This window comes from Sphaerodactylus townsendi, linkage group LG05 (assembly GCF_021028975.2).
Source record: "Sphaerodactylus townsendi isolate TG3544 linkage group LG05, MPM_Stown_v2.3, whole genome shotgun sequence".
Lineage (NCBI taxonomy): Eukaryota > Metazoa > Chordata > Lepidosauria > Squamata > Sphaerodactylidae > Sphaerodactylus > Sphaerodactylus townsendi.
Genome location: NC_059429.1, coordinates 122,753,460 through 122,776,642, shown reverse-complemented (window position 1 = coordinate 122,776,642; position 23,183 = coordinate 122,753,460). Strand labels below are relative to the sequence as shown.

Genomic DNA, 23,183 nt, shown 5'->3' with positions numbered 1-23,183 from the left:
CGATGGTTGACCGGTCGCTTCTGGGGCACTTCTTCCGAATGCCCTTATACATTGATCTTCAACAGAACGGGCTATGGACTATGGGTGTTTCCCCACTTACCTTTGCTGCGCGCTACTCTCAGCCCAGCACTGCGCAGGGTCATCAAAAGGCGCCATTTCGAGGAGCACCAGGGATGCCGCGAGCAGAGGGGGCGCGAGAGCGGCAGCGTTGGGGCAGCTTCGTTGTCGCCGCCCCTGTAGTGGGGAGTGCCGGGGGACCCCGCGCTACTTGAGGAGAGTAGCGTAGGACTTAAGGTAAGTGGGGAAAGGGCCTATATTTCTATAACAAGCCTGTCTTCATCTTCACTGCTTGTGTCTTCCTCAACATGTGATTGTTTGTTCATCATTTCCAAGGTCTGCTTTTTGTAAGATTTGGACGGTGTTCCAGTGCTACACAAGGGCGCAGAGTTGTTTTTGAAAGCGGGAGATTCAGCTGTGCAAAATTTCCCTTGCCGACCATCCAGCTGCACCGAGCTGCTGTTCTTATCTGCACATCCGTGGCAGGGAGGAATCCTGGTGGTCTCTTGGCCAAGCCTTGAACTGGCCAAACAAACATTTGAAATCAATGTTTCAGCAAGCAGTTTTGATCTGAGCGAAAGGTAGCACGGAGTTTGGATTACAGGGCCAAGTTTTTCGTGTGAAGGTACAAATGAGTTGCCCTTCTTGGGTTGTTTGGTTCTTCCTGGGATGTCGGACAGTGGCTCTGAGAAGGCAACGTTTTGACTTTGGGATTCCATACAAAGTATGTTTTTGCAGTCTGTTTTTGGCCCATCAGAAAGAGGCCTTGTAATGTCTGAATGTGGACAGCTGCAAGGTTGGCTCTCGTCTGGATCTCTGAATTCAAAGTGACAAGCTCCAGCAGATGTGCAAGGGTATTCGGGATGTATCGCAGGCTGTGGCTCTTTCAATAGCTTTCCCAAGGAGCAGACTTTTAGGCCCTCATCTTTTCGAGCCAGCGCATGACCGGGTAATGTGCAGGAATATGTTGCTGGAACTGTCCTCTGAAGGGAAAGGACGGCATTTGAAGGTTCGTTGATAGGACCAGAAGCAGCCTATCAAAAACAGAGGAGAAATAACCAGTTCATTATATATCATAGCACATTCAAATCCCAAATGATCATGTTATGGAAATTAGTGCCTGAATACATGAAGCTGCTCTTATACTGAGTAAGACACTGAGGCCCTTTCCGCACGGGCCTTTTACAGTGCCCTGGGGACGGCAAAAACACCATCCCGAGGGAGCTGTTCGCATGGGGGGCGCTGCTGCTTCGCAGCCGCTCCACCCTCACTCCTCCCCAGCGGCGCGAAGCCGCCATTTTCCCACCTCACTCCCTGAGCAAGGTTTTTGGAAAACGGCGGCTTCCAGCCTGGAAGGCGCCATTCCTCGCCCCTTGCCCAATCGACTTACCGTCCCTGCCGCACCGCATCCAGAGGTGTCGCCCGGCAAAGGGCCTGAGGACCGCCCCCCCCCTGCCCTGCAACTCGAGGCGGTCGCGCAGGGCAGGGGGGCATGTCCCCTGGCCTCGGCAACACGCCGGACGGTCGCAGGGACGGTAAGTCGATCGGCGGCGGCACCAGCACAGTCGCCCTCTTTTCCGATGTCGATTACCCGAGGACCGTTACCGTACAACAGCGCGTCCCAGGGGTTGGGTCAGCATGCCACGTACGCCGACCCGACCCCACGCGTGACACCGTCGCAGCGTAAAGCCGACCTTAGTCTGTCAAGTTCAGTATTGTTTTCTCTGATTGACAGTAGCTCTCCCAAGTATCAAACTGAGATCTTTTTATACCACCTGCAAACAGAGCCTTATAACTGGAGATGCCGGGGATTGAACCAAGGGCTTTTATGCATGTCAAGCAGATGCTCTACCACTGAGCCACAGCCCCTCCCCAGTCCACTAACAGAGATATACTAAGCCAGTGATTACGTCTGACAAACTCTACCAGGGTCTATTCACAAGGCTGTTTTCTCACTTCAAAGCAGCCTTTGGCATACTTCCTGTGACGGTCAAACTCGACAAATGGCATCCTTGGAGTTGTTAAGAGTGGCAGGTTCCGATCTGCAGAATAGGTTCTGTTTCCCACTCCTTCACATGGAAGTCTGCTGGGTAATTTAACCAACCACTGTCATTTCGGAACTCTCTCAGCCCACATGGAGAGAGACCATGGCAGAGGTGGGATCCAGCAGGTTCTCACCAGTTCCCAAGAGTGGGTTACTAATTATTTGTGTGTGCCGAGAGAGGGTTACTAATTGGGTCCGCTTTTCCATCTCCATGCCCTCGTCTCCCCAAGAGGCATACTGCCTTTGAATGTGAAGGTTCCATATAGCAATTGCGACTAATAACGTAACTCCCTGAACTGGGTTAATCCCTTTCAGGTACTGCAATTCATTGATTCTCAGCCTTTCGTACCTTTTATCTCACCAGTCTCTATCAAAGAACCTGTGTGTTTCACCATTGCTGTGTTCAGATTTGTGAGTTGGGGCATTTTCTATAATGTGATGATGATTTAGAAATGACCTGGTGCAAAAAAATTTTGGGGGGTCGTGGTGGGGTGGCTGCCCATGGAGGGGGCACCCAACTCAGGTTTTGCCCAGCGCTCAGGTTTGCCTAGGTACGCCTCTGCCACCTTTGCTGAGGGGGGCTGGTGAGGGAACCTGTTACTAAAATTTGGATCCCACCACTGGACCATGGCAAACCACTTCCAAATGTCTCTTGCCTTGAAAACCCTACATGACAACACACACACGCAACTAAGTATGTACTAGCTCAGTGGTTCTCAACCTTCCTAATGCTGCGACCCTTTAACACAGTTCCTCATGTTGTGGTGACCTCCAACCCTAACATTTATCCATTTTACAGATGGAGAACACTGATGCAGAGAGTCTTAGGCGACCCCTGTGAAAGGGTTGTTCGACCCCCAAAGGGGTCCCAACCCACAGGTTGAGAACTGCTGTACTAGCTGCAGGCAACATATATCTTGTCATGACAAATGTAATTTTCACTGTTTCCTACTCAAATTTGCTAGTAAAAACGTACATATTTCAGAAGGCTGCCAAGTATCCAATAAGTCATCTCCAAAGCCTGCTTGATGTAGCTCTGTTCCTAAATTATTTACATCAAAAATTTGGACACTGCTTCTCCAAGGACCTGCTTGGGATGGCTAGCTATTTCAAAAAGTTTTTTTTCTTAATCCTAATTCAATAAAACTGCTGTTTAATCTTACCCCCACCAGCAATGGAGCAGCAGTGGTGTAGGAGGTTAAGAGCTCGTGTATCTAATCTGGAGGAACCGGGTTTGATTCCCGGCTCTGCCGCCTGAGCTGTGGAGGCTTATCTGGGGAATTCAGATTAGCCTGTACACTCCCACACATGCCAGCTGGGTGATCTTGGGCTAGTCACAGCTTCTCGGAGCTCTCTCAGCCCCACCTACCTCACAGGGTGTTTGTTGTGAGGGGGAAGGGCACTGGCGTAATGCCCATTGGGCAAGGTGGGCAGCTGCCCAGGGCATCACCTTGTGGGGGGCATCAAAATGCTGGGTTCGTTTTTGGGTATTTTAGTGGTTTTCTATTTTCGGCCTGCAGGGGGCGCAGTTTTTAGGCTAGTGGCACCAAAATTTCAGGTCTCATCAGGAGACTGTCCTTATGCTACCCCCCAAGTTTGGTGAGGTTTGGTTCAGGAAGTCCAAAGTTATGGACCCCCAAAAGGGGTGCCCTCATCCCCATTGTTTCTAATGGGGAGCTAATAGGAGATGGGGGCTGGAACAGTTTGAGAGTCCATAACATTGGTCCCTCACTGAACCAAACTTGCACCAAACTCCTGGGGGGTATCGATCAGGAGCAGTCTCCTGATATTGACACCCTGGAAATTCCTTGGGGTGCCGACTACATCCAAAAATGCGCCCCCTGCAGGACAGCATCCCAGAAATTTGGCCCAAGAATCTTTGTTGCTGCATTGAGTTTTCTTGTTTTGCTTCTGTCCATTGGGGTTGCAGCGGAGGCTGCCCAGGGGGGTGGGCGGGCTCCTGATGGAGTACCTCTTAGCCAGGTTCCGGGTGCAGTTTGGTTCAGGGGGGCCAAAGTTAAGGACCCTCAAAGGTGTAGCCCCCATCTCCTACTAGCTCCCATTGGAAACAATGGGGGATGGGGCACCTGCTTTGGGAGTCCATAACTTTGGACTCCTTTTGAACCAAACCTCACCAGAACAGGGGAAGTAACATAAGGACAGTATTGTCCCTGATGACTACGCTGCTGAAAATTTGGTGCTGATATGTCTAAAAATGCACCCCCTGAAGGCACCAATGTCCTGGTGCAAAAAAAAATTGGTTGTGGTGGAGTGGCCGCCCATGTGGGGGGGGCATCCAACTCAGGTTTTGCCCAGGGCTACAGTTTGCCCAGGGCTGCCTCATTACGCCCCTGGGGAAGGGCAAGGAGACTGTAAGCCCCTTTGAGTCTCCTGCAGGAGAGAAAGGGGGGATATAAATCCAAACTCTTCTTCTTCTTCAATAAAACCGCCCCAAAATATTAATAAAACCCACCACTGGATGACAACAACATACATGTTCCTTTAATCTGTGGGCCAGATGGTGGTATCACATGGGAAGGAACTGCCCATGGGAAGGAGTGAGAGTCCTTTCCCCACCCCACCCCATTGGAAACACCTGCAGGGGGTGGGGTCTGGCAGTTACAACAGGAGTTCCACCAGCAGCCCAAGGCCGCTGACTTGGGCAGCGGCCAAAGGGCACCACCCGTTCAGGGACTGTTTGGGGAGGGTTGATGGAGCAGACTCTATGCTAGTTCACTGTATTTTAGTTCTTGTAGTTGTGGGAACTGTGATTTGGGGGTGAGCTGATATAATTGGTTATTGCTTATAGTATATTACCGTGATCCATTATTATGCTGTTGATATTGTTGTATTATGATTTATTGTTGTTGCTGTTTATGTTATGCTTTATTGTTTGTTCACTACTGTTGTTTGCCACCCTGAGCCCTCTGGGGGAGGAAGGGATATAAATTAAATGTGAAATTAAATGAAATGAAATCATGTAAGGTGGCAAAACATATTTGTGTTTTCCTGGAAAATGTGTGTGTGCATTAGATTTTGATGTCACAACCTATTCTAATTGGTAACAGAATAGGATTTTAAGTGTATTCAGTTCTAAGATTGTTCAGTGGCACCACGAGGCTAGTTGTTCCAACCTCCGTCTGGCTGCTCTTGAGGTTTCATCCGTTGTCTCGAATAGAGACCAATGCTATTGTATGCTCTGCAAATTTCAATACTAACAGATGGATCATTTGGAATGAAATTAGTGGTGAAAGTACACAGCCTTACAGGGCCCTGTGCTCATTTTACAGGTGTCTGATGTAATTTTCATACAGCTTCACCTGCTGGTTTCCCACTATCATTTGGGAGCTTGTGATCCACTTACAAGTATGCTCAAGGTACTTCTTCAGTTTTAGTTTTAGTTAGAAAAAATGTCGATTCTGATAGTATTGATGAACTAAAGTCAACAAGGAGACTATACATAGGTCAACGCGATTCAGTCTGTAGAGATATAAGTGCAAAACGATATTAACAGCATCATCTGTCGATCTATGTGGTCGGTATGCAAATTGCAAAGAGAGATTAACATTGGATCGTGATAGTTTTCAGAATGGTACATCACTAGCCTTTCAAAAGTTTTCATAACTTCTACGAATGTTAGAACAACTGGTCTGTACAGTAGATTGATTTCTGAAGTGGAAGGCTGTGCGGCACTGGGGCTGATGAGTGGGCGTTTGAAGCAGGAAAAGGAACATAGCACATCTCTAGTGATTTTGTTAAGAATTTGGGTGAAGATGAGGGGAGCCAATTGGACCTTTGAACTTTTACTAGGCAAAAGGAAAGGTGTTATCTTGTCTGGGCCTGGTGCTTTCAGAGCTTCTGTCTGCATGAAATAGATGTAAACCACTTTCTGGAATCACTAGGAGGGTTGGCAACCAATGAAATGGAGTTCAGTTAGGAAGTTTGGCTATTGTTGGTGCATCTAGAGATGGGAGTTGTGGAGAAAGGTAGGCTTTGTAAGATTGTTTTCAAACCTACAGTAGAACCACGTTGGGCTGCAATTGCTTGAGATTTCCTTTCTGGCTTGGGAAAGGTGAGTTCGCTGCCTGGCATTTGATGTATTTTTTGAGAGTTTCCACATGTTTGCTGTTCCGTTTGGTGAAAACTGATTTTTAACTAGGTGATTTCTTTTGCTGCTCTGATCTCCTTTGTAATACATTTCTGGCTGATTGGCATTATACTTCTGTAGGCCTCTTCTTTGGGCAGCGTAACTGCTTAAGTTTAGCTGTGAACCAAGGTTTGTTGTTACTATCCTCTCACTTGATTTCCCTGGATTTGGTATGCACAAAGGAATCTTCACAGAAGCTGACCTGCAGTGTACAGTACTCTGTGATTCATCTTAGAGGTCTTTAAAAAATATTCCAGTCTGTACAGTCAAGGCAGAGCCTGCATTTAACTTTAACCTCTTCGGTCAAGTTCTATACTGATTTAGTTATTGGTTTTGTGGCTTTAAATCTTTGTTTGTAAGCGGAAATTTTAAATTGAATCATGCAATGCAGTCAAGAATGGCCTACAGCTGCTTCCAGTGAAGAGTAAGAACCGACCAAAGCATCTTTCAGTGTTGCCAGTGGTCTAAGATATTCTTGCCTCTGGTGGGACAGTTGACATGCTGAAAGGCATTTTGGTAGGCCTTCCCTTAGTTGCTTTGTTTAAAATCTCCCCAAAGCCTTAACCAGTGAATCCAGCAGGGTTTTATATGCGTCATCCAGAGATTGTGGCGTTTAAACTAATTTTTCCTACCTTTTCCTGATTTGAGCTATAAGGTGTGAGCCAAATGACCAATTTCAAATGTTAAACTACTGCCGGAAAGCTACTAAATTCCCCTATAAGTTACTAATGCTTCCATCATTACTGTTTTTGTGATGTAAGTCATAAAATCAATGAAAATGTGCAATTATCCACATTTTTATATGGTTTAGTAGTCTCAAAAATCTGCAGTAATTTTGTCACCGAGTAACATCAGTCACTGTATGGCTGTCTGACATGAAGTATTGTCTGAATGAAGAGAAGACAGGTGCCCCGGCTTTGCACGAGTTTCATTAAAACTTGCTCACTGCTCCTTTCCAATACTTCTTAAATTATAGATCTTGATAGTTCTGTATTCTTTTCTTATATTAATTCCTTCCAGCGATCCCAAACGCTACTGCTCTGAAAGAAAAATTATCTGAGGTGAAGAAGAAACTGATCTGCAGAGCAGTAGTGTTTGGGCTCGCTGTCAAGAATTAGAATAAGGAAACGATTTTACTCCACGACAAAATTACTATGGATTTTTGAGACTACTTTTGGACTGCCATGTTGGATTTACAGCATGAGCTACATTAGCAATAGCACAGCATTGTATTATTAATTTTTGGTTGCTGGCATTATCATAGGTGAAGTCCAATTTGCATTGTTTGTATCATTGCAACACACCTGTTCTTTATAAATTGAATCACTTTTTGTGTAGCCGGGTTTTAGTCTCTTTCTTTCTCCTTTATGGTACATAACATGTGATCTCCATCCCATTGAGTTGTTTTCACAATCACCTACCTGTTCATCCTCTGAATCTTCCCGCCTGAAGTTCCTTAAGCTGCCAAGAGATGAAAACATCATTCCTGAGTCACTTATTCTTTCTTTCATTGGGTATTTTTTCACAACGGAGGTTGCTTCATTCATTGTAGAAGGAAATGTCTGTTGCTGAAGGTTTTGATCATGTCCTAGTCAGAAAGAGAATATTGATATACAGTTGATCAGTAAGGTGATGCTTGCAGTAACTGGATTACAAAAAAAACTTTTCTAAGAATTGGTCCAACAACTTGGCATCATCTCAGGATGGATTGTCTTTCATAATCAGTGATCTTTGAATTATTTTGGTAGCCATTTAATGTGCTGTGAATCTTGTTTCTGTTGATATTCAGACAAACTTCTCTCTGTGATATACCTCTGAAGATGCCAGCCACAAATGCAGGCGAAACATTAGGAACAAGATCTACCAGACCACGGCCACGCAACCCAGAAAACCCACAACAACCAGCATATGAGAATTATCATTCATTTTTATGTGCTGCCTTTGTTAAAATCACTATTTTGTGCATTACTGAACACAGAACTGCAATACAAGAGCATTTATGGTTCATTGAACAACTATCACCAGTACTTGCCTTTTGCAAACTAGTAAGCACCAGATGACTAGAAGAAGAGTTTGAAGAAGAGTTTGGATTTATATCCCCCCCTTTCTCTCCTGCAGGAGACTCAAAGGAGCTTACATTCTCCTTGCCCTTCCCCCCTCACAACAAACACCCTGTGAGGTAGGTGGGGCTGAGAGAGCTCCGAGAAGCTGTGACTAGCCCAAGGTCACCCAGCTGGCATGTGTGGGAGTGTACAGGCTAATCTGAATTCCCCAGATAAGCCTCCACAGCTCAGGCGGCAGAGCTGGGAATCAAACCCGGTTCCTCCAAATTAGGTACACGAGCTTTTAACCTCCTACGCCACTGCTGCTCCTAGGACCAAGGACCCAGGCATGCTACAACAAAGAAAGTCTGGGATGTTGAGTTCAGTGGCAGAGGAATATACAATCCTACTATCATCTTTTTTTGAGACAGACTATAGTTGGATTTAGCACAGTTCTGCTGTCCAAGAGCTTGAGCTACATCAAGTGCCCAGAAAATGGTTGCACAAGATCTTGTGCGAGCAGAAATGCAAATGGGGATACAATAAGAGGCTACTGCAGGTCTCTTCTCTTGCATTTCAATTTTGCACTGAATCTAGCCCCATGTCTGCAAGCGTGCAATGCCTAATGGAATGGCGTAGTGGTTAAGAGCAGGTGCGTTCTAATCTGGAGGAACCAGGTTTTATTCCCCACTCTGCAGCTTGAGCTGTGGAGACTTATCTGGTGAACTAGATTAGCTTGTGTACTTCAACACATGCCAGCTGGGTGACCTTGGGCTAGTCACAGTTCTTCTGAGCTCTCTCAGCCCCACCTACCTCACAGGGTGTTTGTTGTGAGGGGAGAAGGGCAAGGAGTTTGTAAGCCCCTTTGAGTCTCCTTACAGGAGAGAAAGGGGGGATATAAATCCAACTCTTCTTCTTCTTCTAAACAGCCTTTGCAACAAGCAGATTAAATCAAACAAAGGCTCTGGATGATGATCTCCCAACCCAATGACCTCCAAGGGAGCAAAAAAGGCTATCAATAAATAAGGGGCATCTGCCCCAGTTCTCAGAATTGTCTAACCTTGTTACAAATTCATTCAACCAGTGCAATTATAAGCTATTGTAACCCCCATGCTCAGAATGGGTTGACCCAGTAAGGGGTGGAGACTCAAAGCAGTAAGAGTCTGCAGCAGACCTCATGTAGTTGGAGGAGACAAGGCTACCAGACTCGGACCTTGGTTGTATAAGCCCTTAACACCTTGTTAAGGTAACTGCAATATTGTTGGGAACTACTGGGAAGGTAGTTGTTTATTTTTGCTATGTTGTAAATGTTGGAGTTTATTGTTTCAGGGTTTCTTTTTGTGGTTGTAATGGGTGAGAGTTCTCCTGGAAACCTTCATCATGTTGAATCCTGTTCATCAAGCCCTTGGAGTCTTCAGGAGCCAACCCACTTGCAAAGAAGAATTGGACTTGGCAGTATCAGTAGACTGTAAATATAAGGAAAATGCAACCTGAACAGGACCTTGAAATGTGATGTTAAATGTTGATGTTATGTGTTAAGAAAGTAAACCATTTTGTTTTTAAAAATTGTTGTTGCAAACTCATTCCAAGTTCTGCCCCACAGAACCCACAGAAAGAGGTTACACGATCAATCTACATACTAGGAAGTCAGCTTTACCTTGTAATGCTGCTGAAAGACAAAGACATTTCCCACAATGCTCAGATCCATCAAGGATGTAAGGATGGCGATGCTTTTTGGGAGCCTCTGGAGCCCTGTACACAGCCCTGTGTTGTTTGCTGAGCCAGCTGCTTTTCAGCAATAGGTGTCTATGTCCGTAGCTTCCTTTATATCTACATGGAAACACATACAGATTTGATTGATTGATTTTAAATGTTCTGCAGTCCCTTTCATGACACACATGTCATAATGACCACTGAGGAATAACACACAGGGCCAAAAAGTAAGGATCCGAAGAGAAACGATTTCATAGCGGTTCCCATAAAGATCTTCTAATCATGGAAAAGATGACTGTTGAGCCTTTGTGTTTTCACAAAACAGCCCTGCTTCCATGTGTCCTACTCAATTTTGCTGCAGAGAACTAGTCAATTATTCCATAATATTCTCATTGTATGACATCTGTTGGAATGCAGCGACTGAGAGCATGAGCCATCTGGGAAACCTGTTTTCCAGATTTAATCTCAGCCATGAATTCATCAGGTCTCCCAAGCAACGATACACGGCTTGCACATAAAGATTTTTCTCATATGTCTAAATTATGAGTCAACATTTGGAGATCTTCAGTCTAAAACAGTGCCTGAATTTTACTATTCAGTTCCAGATCTGAACTATACAGGGAATTTTGGGCACTGTTTTGAATTAGAAATGTTCCTATGCTCATAAGAACATAAGAACAAGCCAGCTGGATCAGACCAATGTCCATCTAGTCCAGCACACTGCCACTTGCAGTGGCCCACCAGGTGCCTTTGGGAGCTCACGTGCAGGATGTGAAAGCAGTGGCCTTAAGAACATAAGAACAAGCCAGCTGGATCAGACCAGCATCCATCTAGTCCAGCACTCTGCCACTCGCAGTGGCCCACCAGGTGCCTTTGGGAGCTCACATGCAGGATGTGAAAGCAGTGGCCTTAAGAACATAAGAACAAGCCAGCTGGATCAGACCAGTGTCCATCTAGTCCAGCACACTGCCACTCGCAGTGGCCCACCAGGTGCCTTTGGGAGCTCACATGCAGGATGTGAAAGCAGTGGCCTTAAGAACATAAGAACAAGCCAGCTGGATCAGACCAGCGTCCATCTAGTCCAGCACTCTGCTACTCGCAGTGGCCCACCAGGTGTCTTTGGGAGCTCACATGTAGGATGTGAAAGCAATGGCCTTCTGCTGCTGCTGCTGCTCCTGAGCACCTGGTCTGCTAAGGCATTTGCAATCTCAGATCAAGGAGGATCAAGATTGGTAGCCATAGATCGACTTCTTCTTAATCTACCTGGAAGAAGGAGGACTGGAAATCACACTCCAGATTCCTGGATGTTGAGGAAGAGGTCAGCCCCTGTTCTATCCCCTTTTTGTATCTATCCCTTGTACTTTTGTTGGGTAGGCAGGTATCAGTAATCTCAAGGTATTTATTCATTTATGAAACCCAGATCTTGATTAAAGTTGGTTATATTTCATTAAAGCATAGGTGTCAAACTCGCGGCCCTCCAGATGTTATGGACTACAATTCCCAACATCCCCTGCCAGCATCATGCTGGCAGGGGATGATGGGAACTGTAGTCCATAACATCTGGAGGGCCACGAGTTTGACACCTGTGAACTAGTGAGACTGGGGAGAAGGACATTTGGAACACAGTAATTGAATCCAAGCCCCTGATTCTCCTTTGGTGGGCTTCTGTCTGGAGTAGTGCAAGAGATTCAAAATTCGGTTTTACAAAAAACCACCACACAAGGCTAAAGCTCGACATGAAGGGATATTGCCGCAGTGCTCTGCCCACAACATCTAGTTTCAACTCAGAGTGTTAGGTCAGATGTTTAAATGTGCCACAACTGGGGGGGAAAAGTCTAACACATACAAAACAAACATGTCAGTAAAATGCCAGACAGAACCCCTTTCTCCGGGCAAAAGCAAGTAAATACGACTTAATTGAAATCATGCACTCTCTGTTGCTGCAGGGAAAATTGTTGCCATTTTAAAAGCTGGGTTCACAATGAATGAAATGCAGATCCTCTTCTGTGACTCTCAAATGAATTCACAGAGGGGTTGCCAGTTCTGGCTGAAACCCTGGGGGAGAAATTGGTGGAAACAACCTCACCAATGTCATGTCGATGTGCAATGCTATTTTTGGACTCTCCTGAAAAATGACAAGACATAAAAGGCCGCACGTGTTCCTCAACTGGGCCTTTCCTGTCCTTTGGATATTAGCAGGGCAAAGCATTGGGGCCCTGTTCTCTGCTGGTGCAGGGAAATGAGGATAAGGGGGTAAAGAGACCGAGTTATTCCACCGGGCCTTTGGGGATGCCAGCCGCAGACTGCCTGCCCCCTCTGAAGCCCCCTCGACAGTTTTGCCATCTTCAGCATTGCCTGATTGCTGTTTCCACCTATTTTTGGGCAATGCTGGCCCTCCTGGCCCTTGAGTTGGGCGCCATCAGTGCATGCATCTGTGCATGTATTTTTATCTGTAATTTTTGGAATTGCTGCTATAATGTATTTTAATGAATTTTAATGTTTTATTGTTATATTGTATTTATGAGATCTTATATTGTATTTGTTTTATGTCTCATTGTACACCGCCCAGAGCCCTTCGGGGGTTGGACGGTCTATCAAGACCAATCAATCAATCGATCGATCGATCGATCGATCGATCCGATCGATTCGACCGACCGACCGACCGACCGACGGACGGACGGACGGACGGACGGACGGACGGACGGACGGACGGACGACGGACGGATGGACGGAAGGACGGACCGATGGACGGACGGATTTGACGGACGGATTTGACGGATTTGACGGATTTGGCGACGGACGGACGGACGGACGGACGGACGGACGGACGGACGGACGGATTTGATTTGACGGATCGATCGATCACGATCGATGCGTCGTCGATCGATCGATCGTCGATATCATCGTCGACCCTAATCAGATGGATGGATGGATATGGGATATGGATGATGGATGATGGATGATATGGATGGATGGATGGATGGATGGATGGATGGATGGATGGATGGATGGATGGATGGATGGATGGATGGATGGATGGGATGGATGGATGGATGGATGGATGGATGGATGGATGGATGGATGGATGGATGGATGGATGGATGGATGGATGGATGGATGGATGGATGGATGGATGGATGGATGGATGGATGGATGGATGGACGGACGGACGGACGGACGGACGGACGGATTTGACGGATTGACGGACGGATTTGACGAGGGAGGATGGATGGATGGATGGATGGATGGATGGATGGATAGAGGATGGATGGATAGAGGATGGATGGATGGATGGATGGATGGATGGATGGATGGATGGATGGATGGATGGATGGATGGATGGATGGATGGATGGATGGATGGATGGATGGATGGATGGATGGATGGATGGATGGATGGATGGATGGATGGATGGATGGATGGATGGATGGATGGATGGATGGATGGATGGATGGATGGATGGATGGATGGATGGATGGATGGATGGATGGATGGATGGATGGATGGATGGATGGATAGATAGATAGATAGATAGATAGATAGATAGATAGATAGATAGATAGATAGATAGATAGATAGATAGATAGATAGATAGATAGATAGATAGATAGATAGATAGATAGATAGATAGATAGATAGATAGATAGTAGCCCGGGAAAGCAATGGCAAAGTACCCCACAAAAACGGCTTGCCTATGAAATCACTGCTTGCAGTGGTACCCCAGGGTCGGACACGACTGAAGGGGAAACTTTACCAACAATCTTCATTGCAGCAATAGAGGGTGCATGATTTGAATGAAGTCATATTTACTTGCTGCAGATACACATGTCCAAGGAGGAGGAACATTCTTTCTATTACATTAAGGCAAGAGCTTACATTTCTTACCGTTTCGGATTGATTTTTACTTTTTTTCGTTTCCAGCTTCTTTTAGCTTTACTGACGCTTGTATGTTCTTTTATTTTGCAAAGAGTTTTGTTTGCCTTTCCTTGCTCTGAAATGCTTTCCAGGAGCTCATCGCCTCCAGCTGCTGAAAAGTACGGCTGTGAACGTTACAAAAGAAAAACAAAAAGACCCAGATTGAGGAAATTAGGGAACATATTGGAAGGTATGCAGCAGGTGACTCAGCGTAAAGTGTACCGAAGGTGATGGAGTCCGCACCACCAATGAGCGCATAGCCATCAGATTGATATTCTGTTTCAAGCTGGGTTTGTTTTCTAACCTAGATTGTTTTATTTAAAATGTTTTAAAGATGCCTTTCTCCTCAACTGAGGTCTTCAAACTGGTGACAATAAAAATATTAAAACAAGTTTAAAAGGCATTCCTTCTCCATTCACAGAGGATGCCTACCACCCTTTGTGACCTCTTTCTCTCAGGTTCAGGGTTACAAGTAGGTCTGTATAGTTACCCTTCTGGTCCCATTTAAAATATAGAGCCATCACAATTTCACATCTCGGTTCCTCTCACTCACAGAGACATAGGCCTTCACTCAAACCGAGTTATTGGGGTCGGGGCAGTGGTGGGATTTAAATAATTTAACAGCCAGTTCCAGCAACAGAGCTTACTCCCAGGTAAAGTATCTTGCTTTAGTTCTTTGCATGAAAATCAGTGGGGTTTAACAGCGCTTAACAGGGTTACCTACACTGCTTCCCCAAAACTAGGTCTTAGGTTTAATGCTAATAATCGAGCTCAGCGGCCCAGGCCAGCCTAGATGTGGGGGAGGGGGGCACTCTGTTTGCACGTGCCCACAGAGAGGGCTCTGAGTGCCACCTCTGGCACCCATGCCATAGGTTCACCACCACTGCACTACACCATGCTGGCTAATAGAAAGGGAAAGTCTAATCTTCCTGGGGAGGGAATTCCATAATTTTGGTGTCACAACCGAGAAGGCCCTTTCTTGGGTCAGCACCCTTCAAGCCTCAGATGGCAGGGGCACCCGAAACAAAGACAGCAAAAGATCATAGTGGTCAGGCAGGTTCATATGGAAGTAGGCTGTCCTTAAGGTACTACGATGGGCTATTGGCACAGTGGTGTTGAGATCAGCTTGCAAACAAGTAAGCGCAGAGGATGCTCGTGCTAAAGTGTTTCTTCACACACAGCTTAGTTAGTAGTTTCCTCACTGCCACAGATAAGAGCATGAATCATGATGTTGGCGTATTATGATGATGGCACAACTGACGTAAGATTGTATTGTTGTATTGTTCAATTTGTATACCGCCCTCCCCAGAAGGGCTCCGGGCGGTGATTGATAGCCATATGTATCTTCCTAAGGCTGAAGTTGTATGGACTTCTGTAGACACATTTAAAAGAAATACATTTATAATTTGCTACTTGTAGTATGGCCAACTCATATTTATTAGAGTCTACTAAACTGCACTATAGTTAACAGTATAAGCAGTATAAAGCAGTATAAAACAGTATAAAACAGTATAAAACAGGAGCAGCAGTGGTGTAGTGGTTAAAGAACAGGTATACTCTAATCTGGAGGAACCAGGTTTGACTCCCTGCTCTGCTGCCTGAGCTGTGGAGGCTTATCTGGGAATTCAGATTAGCCTGTGCACTCCCACACATGCCAGCTGGGTGACCTTGGGCTAGTCACAGCTTTTCAGAGCTCTCTCAGCCCCACCTGCTTCACAGGGTGTTTGTTGGGAGGAGGGAAGGGAAAGGTGATTGTAAGCCCCTTTGAGTCTCCTACAGGAGAGAAAGGGGGGATATAAATCCAATGCTGCATCTTATTATTATCATTATTACAAATTGTTCTGACCTCTGGCAATAAATAACCCAGTAGGGGAGAAAACATCCCTGTCTTTTCTCCAAGAATGTTGATGGAAATGGAAGCCACCAAGATAAGCAACGTACAACGAATGAGCAGTTTCTGTATATAACTTTTAGCAGATAACAATAGTTAGGATGACGGGGGCATTGTTAGTCTGGCCTCGTGAAGCAGGTGTAGTAACGGATAGGATACGGAAATGCTTTCAAAGCTGTTTTAATATTAGTTCTAGCAAAGGCATCATTATTTTAAATTGGTAAAGACTTAGTGCTCTTTAAGGAGTTTTACATAATCTGCTGTTCAGCCAACTGAAAACACAAACTCCTTATTGTGTTTGTCTAAAGTTATGATGACCCTTGGCCTTAGTTGTTTGGCTATCTGTCCAGGGCGGGAGTTAGAACCCATAACTTGGCTAACAGAATGTGCTCAATGCATGAATTATGTCTCTGGCTGAACAAGATTTACGGCAGCTCACTGATTTTTCCAAGGAACATTGGGCACACAGCTCAGTTAGTGGTTTCCTCACTGCAACCGATAAGAGCATGAATCATAAGTTGAGCTGTTGTTCTATGAAAATGCCACAATTAAGTGGGAACAGAAGGTCTTAAACTTCATTTGCATAGTAACTTCTCTACCTCATCTCCTTTCCACCTCCCACCTCCCAAACCCTAAACATGGACCCCCATGAAGCTGCCCGATGGGGGCTTCACCTGTCTTTTCGTGTACAAGATGGTGTTGAAATGATGACCCAGTTGACATAAGATTGATAGGCATACGTATATCTATAAAACCAATATAAAACCGTGCTCCACCAAGCCACTGTGTTACTGAGACCCTGATTGGCGCCGAATCCCTGTTTTCACAACCACCAGGTGGGAGTAGCCTGGAGATCTTCTTGAATTCCACCTGATCTCCAGACTACAGAATTCAGTTCCCCTGGAGAAATTGGCTGCTACAAAGGGTGGACTATACAGGACTGTACAGTACAGTGGAACCTCGGTTTTCACACTGCCTTTGGTTTTCATCAGTTTCGGTTTTCATTGAAAAATTTGTCTCCGTTTTCATTGATTTGCCTCAGTTTTCATCGATTTGCAGTAAGGTGGAGGGGTTTGTGGAGAAAAATCACCCGGACAAAGCTGTTGCAGGCTGCATCTTGCCCCATTTCAGACAAATCTTAAAGAGGCATCAGAAACAGACCTCTTTGGACAGCTTTCTAGTGCAACATTGGTCCACTGGCTCTGAAGCTGGTCCTAGTGTTATTGTTTGTTACTGTTTTCAGCATTAAACACTATGCTTATTCACCAAAAAAAATGTGGTTTTGGTATGTTTTTTGGAGTGCCTGGAACGGATTAATTGGATTTACATTGATTCCTATGGAAAAGTTTGCCTCGGTTTTCATCGGTTTCGGTTTTTATCGGTTCCTTTTGGATGGATTACCAACGAAAACTGAGGTTCCACTGTACTTTACTCAGGCACCTCCATAACCCAACTCTCCAGAAATTTTCAAACCCAGTTGGTAACCCAGCATCCTTTTAAATTTTTTAATACCATAAAGCCACCGTTGATTTAAAATGACCCTGTAGCAATGCCTGGGAGTGAATCTGGATCTTCTCGATACAAAGGCAGGGTCTGACCTGGCAACCAAAGGGAGGTTGGCTAGTGGGGACCAGCTGTCAGCAATGGCAGGACATCAGTTCCAGGAAAGCACAGTAGTGACATCATACCTTCCTAAAGGTAAAGGAAAGGGCATTCCTTTGTGCAAGTACTGAGTCATCGCTGAGGTGACATCACCTCTTGTTGTTCGTTAGGCAGGCTTTCTTTACAGGGTGGTTTGCCAGAGGCATGCATGAGGGTATATTAGGTAGCCAATATTAATGGGGCGAGGGCATGGCGGGGGTGTGGTCCAGCATTCGAGGGGTGGGGGCATTCCTGGGGGGGGCTGTGGCAAGGACGCAGCCGCTGCGCCGGTCCTTGGGTGGGAAATGAATGCACGCAGATGCAGGCTGCCACGCATGCCGGTGCACCTCCTGCTAGACTGCTTCAAGTTCTGCGCGCTACTGCTGAGAGGAGGGGCATAACTAAGGCAAAAATCACATGGCAAAATCACCAATTAGTAACCCCCTCTCAGCACACACAAATAATTAGTAACCTACTCTTGGGAACCTGTGAGAACCTGCTGGATCCCACCTCTGACATAATGTCATTGGCAATGGCAATTTATTTCATTTTTCTCTACTTGTTTGCTGGAGTGCTGGTGGGCGAGACCTGCTGGCGGGGGCAGGAGATCTCCAATAGGAGGGAATATGATAGCCATGGGTTTTACTACTGAGTCACTGTGCCTCCCCACTAGTCTACCACCTCTAGACACAGTCTGGAAGGAACAGGCACGAGCAGAGGGCGAGTTCTTTGTGAAAAGGAAAAGCCTTCTTCGCCTCTTCTGGTATCTGTGCTGCAGGTTGACTATATATCCACAAAGGTTTCAATCTTTGCTTATGACATTTTCTCAAGGAAATACATTCTGACCTAGTCTCAGAGAGGCTCTGAGCTTTGATCTACCAAAGAATTATAAGTATAGAGCATGCCACCGCCCCTTGCTAAAAAACAGATGCCCAAAGAAGCTATCCATTCCTTTCTGAAATCAAGGGCCATGTTTTTGACTCGATGAGGTTTTTGGAAAGTCCCACCTGAAGCATATTCCAACCCCCACACCCTTTAGGTCTGTCAACAGATAAATCTCGCATTGGTTGAGAAAAAATAATCATAAACAGAGTGTTTGTGCATCAGTGACCCTGACCCTTTTGCAAAGGGTGATTCCAGTGAGAAATTCCTAAGTCAGCCTGAGGGAAGAGACATTTAATTAAAATCACACGGGACGTGGTCCATCCCCACAAGGCTCAATGGGTGGCAGCTTCTACCATTCTCCTCCACACACACGCACACACACGCACACACACACACACAGAGTCATTCCATTTGGTCAAATAGGAAAGGAAAATTGGATGGGATTATTGGAATGGAGTATTACCTGGACTGGCCATTGGGTTTCCAATCTCCAGGTGAAGCTTAGAATTACAGATCTCTTCAGAAGCTTATAGGAAATTAAAAGGTCAACTATTGGATAGAGAGTTCTCTACCCTAATCACCGCAGCCAAGAAAGACGTGCTCCCCCCTGTATTTTTCTCTCCCATTTGACCGGGGCCACTTGGCACACTACCTGTATTGCTTAATAAACCCTGTTCAAAGGAGAGCCATAATGCTAGCCAAGGTTTTAATGTTATGCCTTCTACTTGCTTGTTACATGGCAGATTTAATAAGCAAGAAAAAGGCTAAAAGATTGTGCCCCTGTAACGATGGCTCAGTTGAATCTCTGGCCCACCAATTGCTTCACTGTCTCAGATTCAAGGAAATCAGATCCAAGTATGTGAATCTCACTCCTTTACATTTACCCGATCTCCCCGATTTATTTAGATTACACTACTTGTTGGACAACCCTGATCCTTCTCTCTGTATGATAGTGGCAGACCTTCTCCTGGAAATTACTAAATGGCAGTAGATTTCCTTCGTCCTAACATGTATATCCTGTATTGTATATGCTTTTTAATCTGTTTTTATTATTGTTGTACTGCTGTCTATGCCAATAAAGGCTTGCTTCCTAAGAATTACAGATCTCTAGCTGATCTTAGACTATGGGAGAGTTCCCCTGGAGGAAATAAGGACAGCTCTGGAGGACAGCCAGTATGGCATCACATACCCAAAGGGCTCCCTCCACTCCCAAACTGCGCCTTTTCCAGGCACTTTTCCCATATCTCCTAACTGCCTGCCCTGGTATGCTTAGAGATAGGGGGTGTCCCACAATTATTATTATTATTGCACTTGGAAGGATTCCTTCTCAGCTGCAGGAAGAATTAAAACTGGGGGTTCTACCCTTGGTATAGCACTAGACCTCCCCTTAAAAGTCCAACAATGCCCCCCCCCCCAGGCAAGACCCTACTATTATGTTTACTGGAAAGTAAGTCCGGTTCAGCAAATTCCTGCTCACCCACCCCACAATTCAGACTTTAAGCTTCCTTCCCAGCCATGTCTTAGCATTCATTCGTCACTGTCATTTTATCCTTGATCCCCGGCATACTCGAATGGATTCTTAATGGGTTCTAATTGTTGCATGCAATTATGAGTGCAAAAAAATCCTTTTAAAAAAAAATGATCATAAATTGCTGGAAAAGTTGGGGGAATATAAAGTGGTAGAGTTGGGGGAAATGAAAATGGTAAAAGAATGGTGAGAAAAGACAATAGGTGGAGGCTTAGAAGTTATATAATATATAAAGATGTATTAACGTATTTTAATATTTAAAGCTTTTAAAGTTGATCCCCTGAAGAACCATTTTTTGACATGAAATGCGTCAGGATCATTGAGTAAATCTTCTATGGCGGAAAGACTCAGAAAGTGAAGAAGCCAAATATGCAGTGAGCTAGCCAAATATGCAGTATTGGCGAAACTTATGAACTTACTATGTAAATCACAGAGCAACCAAAGAATTTCAAGACAAATGGAAAGCATTATCACTCATTTGGGTGCTGCGTGGTTTCTGGGCTGTATGGCCGTGTTCTAGCAGCATTCTCTCCTGACGTTTCGCCTGCATCTGTGGCTGGCATCTTCAGAGGAATCTCCTCTGAGGAATCTCCTCTGAAGATGCCAGCCACAGATGCAGGCCAAACGTCAGGAGAGAATGCTGCTAGAACACGGCCATACAGCCCGGAAACATACAGCACAGCACCCAAGTGATTCCGGCCGTGAAAGCCTTCGACAATACATATTACTCATATTATTCTTATAAAATGGGGAGCAGAGGATGATATAGCTGAAGTGATACATATGAATTGCTAATAGTTTCTTTGGCTCTATTGTATCAAAAAGATGCTTAGAAAAAAAACTTTCAAATGAATAGCAAATACATGATAACATATGAACTTATTTTTAAATATCCAAAAATTATTTTTAGAAATGCATGTTCGGATTTACAATCATACTTATCACCATCTCAAATGTATTATTTTGTCACCATTTAATATTGTTTAACATTATTTTTGTAGTAGATCAGTATATTTTCTCATATTCTTTCAGATTATTTGCAAAAATGGACCATGTCTTTCTTTTCTTTTCTTTTTTTTTAAAAAGAAGAAATATTGTACTGTTGAAGGCTTTCACGGCTGGAATCACTGGGTTGCTGTGTGGTTTCCGGGCTGTATGGCCATTTTCTAGCAGCATTCTCTTCTGAAGTTCCGCCTGCATCTGTGGCTGGCATCTTCAGAGGAGATCCTCTGAAGATGCCAGCCACAGATGCAGGCGAAACGTCAGGAGAGAATGCTGCTAGAACACAGCACCCCAGAACAAATATCATTTACATATCTGAAGATTCCCTGTACCCCTTCTGCTTTGTTTTCACTTTAAAGGCTAACATGACTTATTTGAGCATCATGAGTTAGGACTAGTTAAATATATTTGCTAAAGGTGATGGCATGCATCTAATAAGGTGTACTCTTACACAGAATGATACCCCCTCTAAGACCACTGATTGCACTGTTCGATTTAGGTCAGGGGTCTGCAACCTGTGGCTCATGGACTACAATGCCCATCAGCCTCTGCCAGCATGGCCAATTGACAGAGGCTGATGGGAATTGTAGTCATGAACATCTGGAGAGCCACAGGTTGCAGACCCCTGGTTTGGGTCCTATGACCCCATTCTGCAAAAGCTTCGCTCCGACTGCAGTGTACGCCTCCCATTTCTGCTGCTCATACTTCTGTTTGCACACTCTCAGTGATTTTCAGGGAGCCTCCTCAAACAGAAGGACCAGAGGCAGATGAAGCAAATGGTGCTGCCACTGGAGAGAAAACTGCATGGAACGTGGTCATAGGATCCGAGAGCCACTGTCTTTAAAGTTCCCCTGGACTCTCTTCCCGGTTTTATTTACCGGTCTGCTTGAAAAAAGGTTCCTCCATGTGAATGTACAGAAGCCCTAACAAGCAGAGGCAGATCACGCAAATCAGTCGCCGCACAATCGGTTTTTCAGTGTGAAGGGGCCAGTTCACAGTGGTGGAATAATGGGGACCGTGCTACTTCTTCCACAGTTTTTTGCAATGCCATCTTGGAGCTGATTGTTAACTGGGGCTTGTACAGCCACAACTTTCTGAACTGAAAAATGTATACGAGTGTGATTAGGCATAGGGATGTCAGGGATGTGCTGTTTCGCACATTTAAGTTGTTTTACAAACATGAAGCAATAAACCACTCTGCTGGGTGACCCTGGGCCAGTTACACACTCTAAGCCAGGGGTAGGGAACCTGCGGCTCTCCAGATGTTCAGGAACTACAATTCCCATCAGCCTCTGTCAGCATGGCCAATTGGCCATGCTGGTAGCTGATGAAATATGGATTCTGATACTCTAACTTTCCTAGGTGTCAAACTTGCAGCCCTCCAGATGTTATGGACTACAGTTCCCATCATCCCCTGCCAGCATCATGCTGGCAGGGGATGATGGGAACTGAAGTCGAGCTTTGTTATCTGGATCTGCAAGTTGTACATCTAAACTCTACGCCCACATGATGTCATGGACTCAAAGTTTGACATCTATGCTCTACGCCACAGGTGTCAAGCTGGCAGGGATTATGGGAACTGTAGTCCATAACATCTGGAGGGCCACGAGTTTGACACCTATGCTCTAAGCATTACCTACTTCAACGGGTTACTGTGAGGATAAAATGGAGAGAGGAGAGCAATGTAAACAGTTTTGGGCCCCAACTGGGGAGCAAAGCAGGGTGTAAATAAATAAAGTAACCAGGGAACAATCAGTCCCAGTTTGACAAATATAATCTTATGCCATGAATATTCAACAGACACCTGATGCATATGCAGGGGTACTCCATAACAGTAGGCAATCACCCCAAAGTTTTAGGGGTCAATTGTCTACCACTCCAAAAAAATCTGCAAATACTAAAGGCATGACTGCCAAAAACTGTCCATCTATTAGTAATATAAGAACATACTATTCAACCTTGATTTTTCTCATCATTAAATCTGATTCTGAAAAATGGCCTCAACATGTGAATCAAAATCTCTGCACAGCAGGAACATGTAGAGATAGGGAGCACTTTTCTACGGGTCTGGGGAAGCCCCGGCTGTTTTTGAAAAATATGTTTAAAAGTACATTGGGAGGAGAAGTGAAAACCCCTAAAATAATCAAAGCAGCACGTGCCGCTTTGAGAAAAGAAAGCCATCAAGATCTCACAAGAATACACTATGCAATCTTCGCAGCTAGGCAGTTCCCAAGCTACTTTGCTCATCTTAGACAGAAGGGGAGAGGGCAGGGAGAGAGGGCAGAAAAAAATGGTAGAAGGAAGGAAGGAAGGAAGGA

The 23,183-nt window shown here is 45.2% G+C and overlaps 1 protein-coding gene across 2 annotated transcripts in view; it reads right to left on the bottom strand.

Annotated features, from left to right (window-relative positions):
* Nucleotides 1-247: 247 nt before the first annotated feature.
* ZNF831 (zinc finger protein 831) overlaps nucleotides 248-23,183 on the bottom strand; it is a 72,910-nt gene continuing 49,974 nt past the window's right edge. For both annotated transcript variants that reach the window (XM_048497980.1, XM_048497981.1), the window contains exons 3-6: nucleotides 13,889-14,043; nucleotides 9,948-10,120; nucleotides 7,670-7,836; nucleotides 248-1,091 (exon numbers count right to left, since the gene is read on the bottom strand). In XM_048497980.1, the coding sequence (XP_048353937.1) occupies nucleotides 312-1,091; nucleotides 7,670-7,836; nucleotides 9,948-10,120; nucleotides 13,889-14,043 (1,275 nt within the window). In that variant the 3' untranslated portion in view covers nucleotides 248-311. The remainder of the gene's footprint in view (nucleotides 1,092-7,669; nucleotides 7,837-9,947; nucleotides 10,121-13,888; nucleotides 14,044-23,183) is intronic.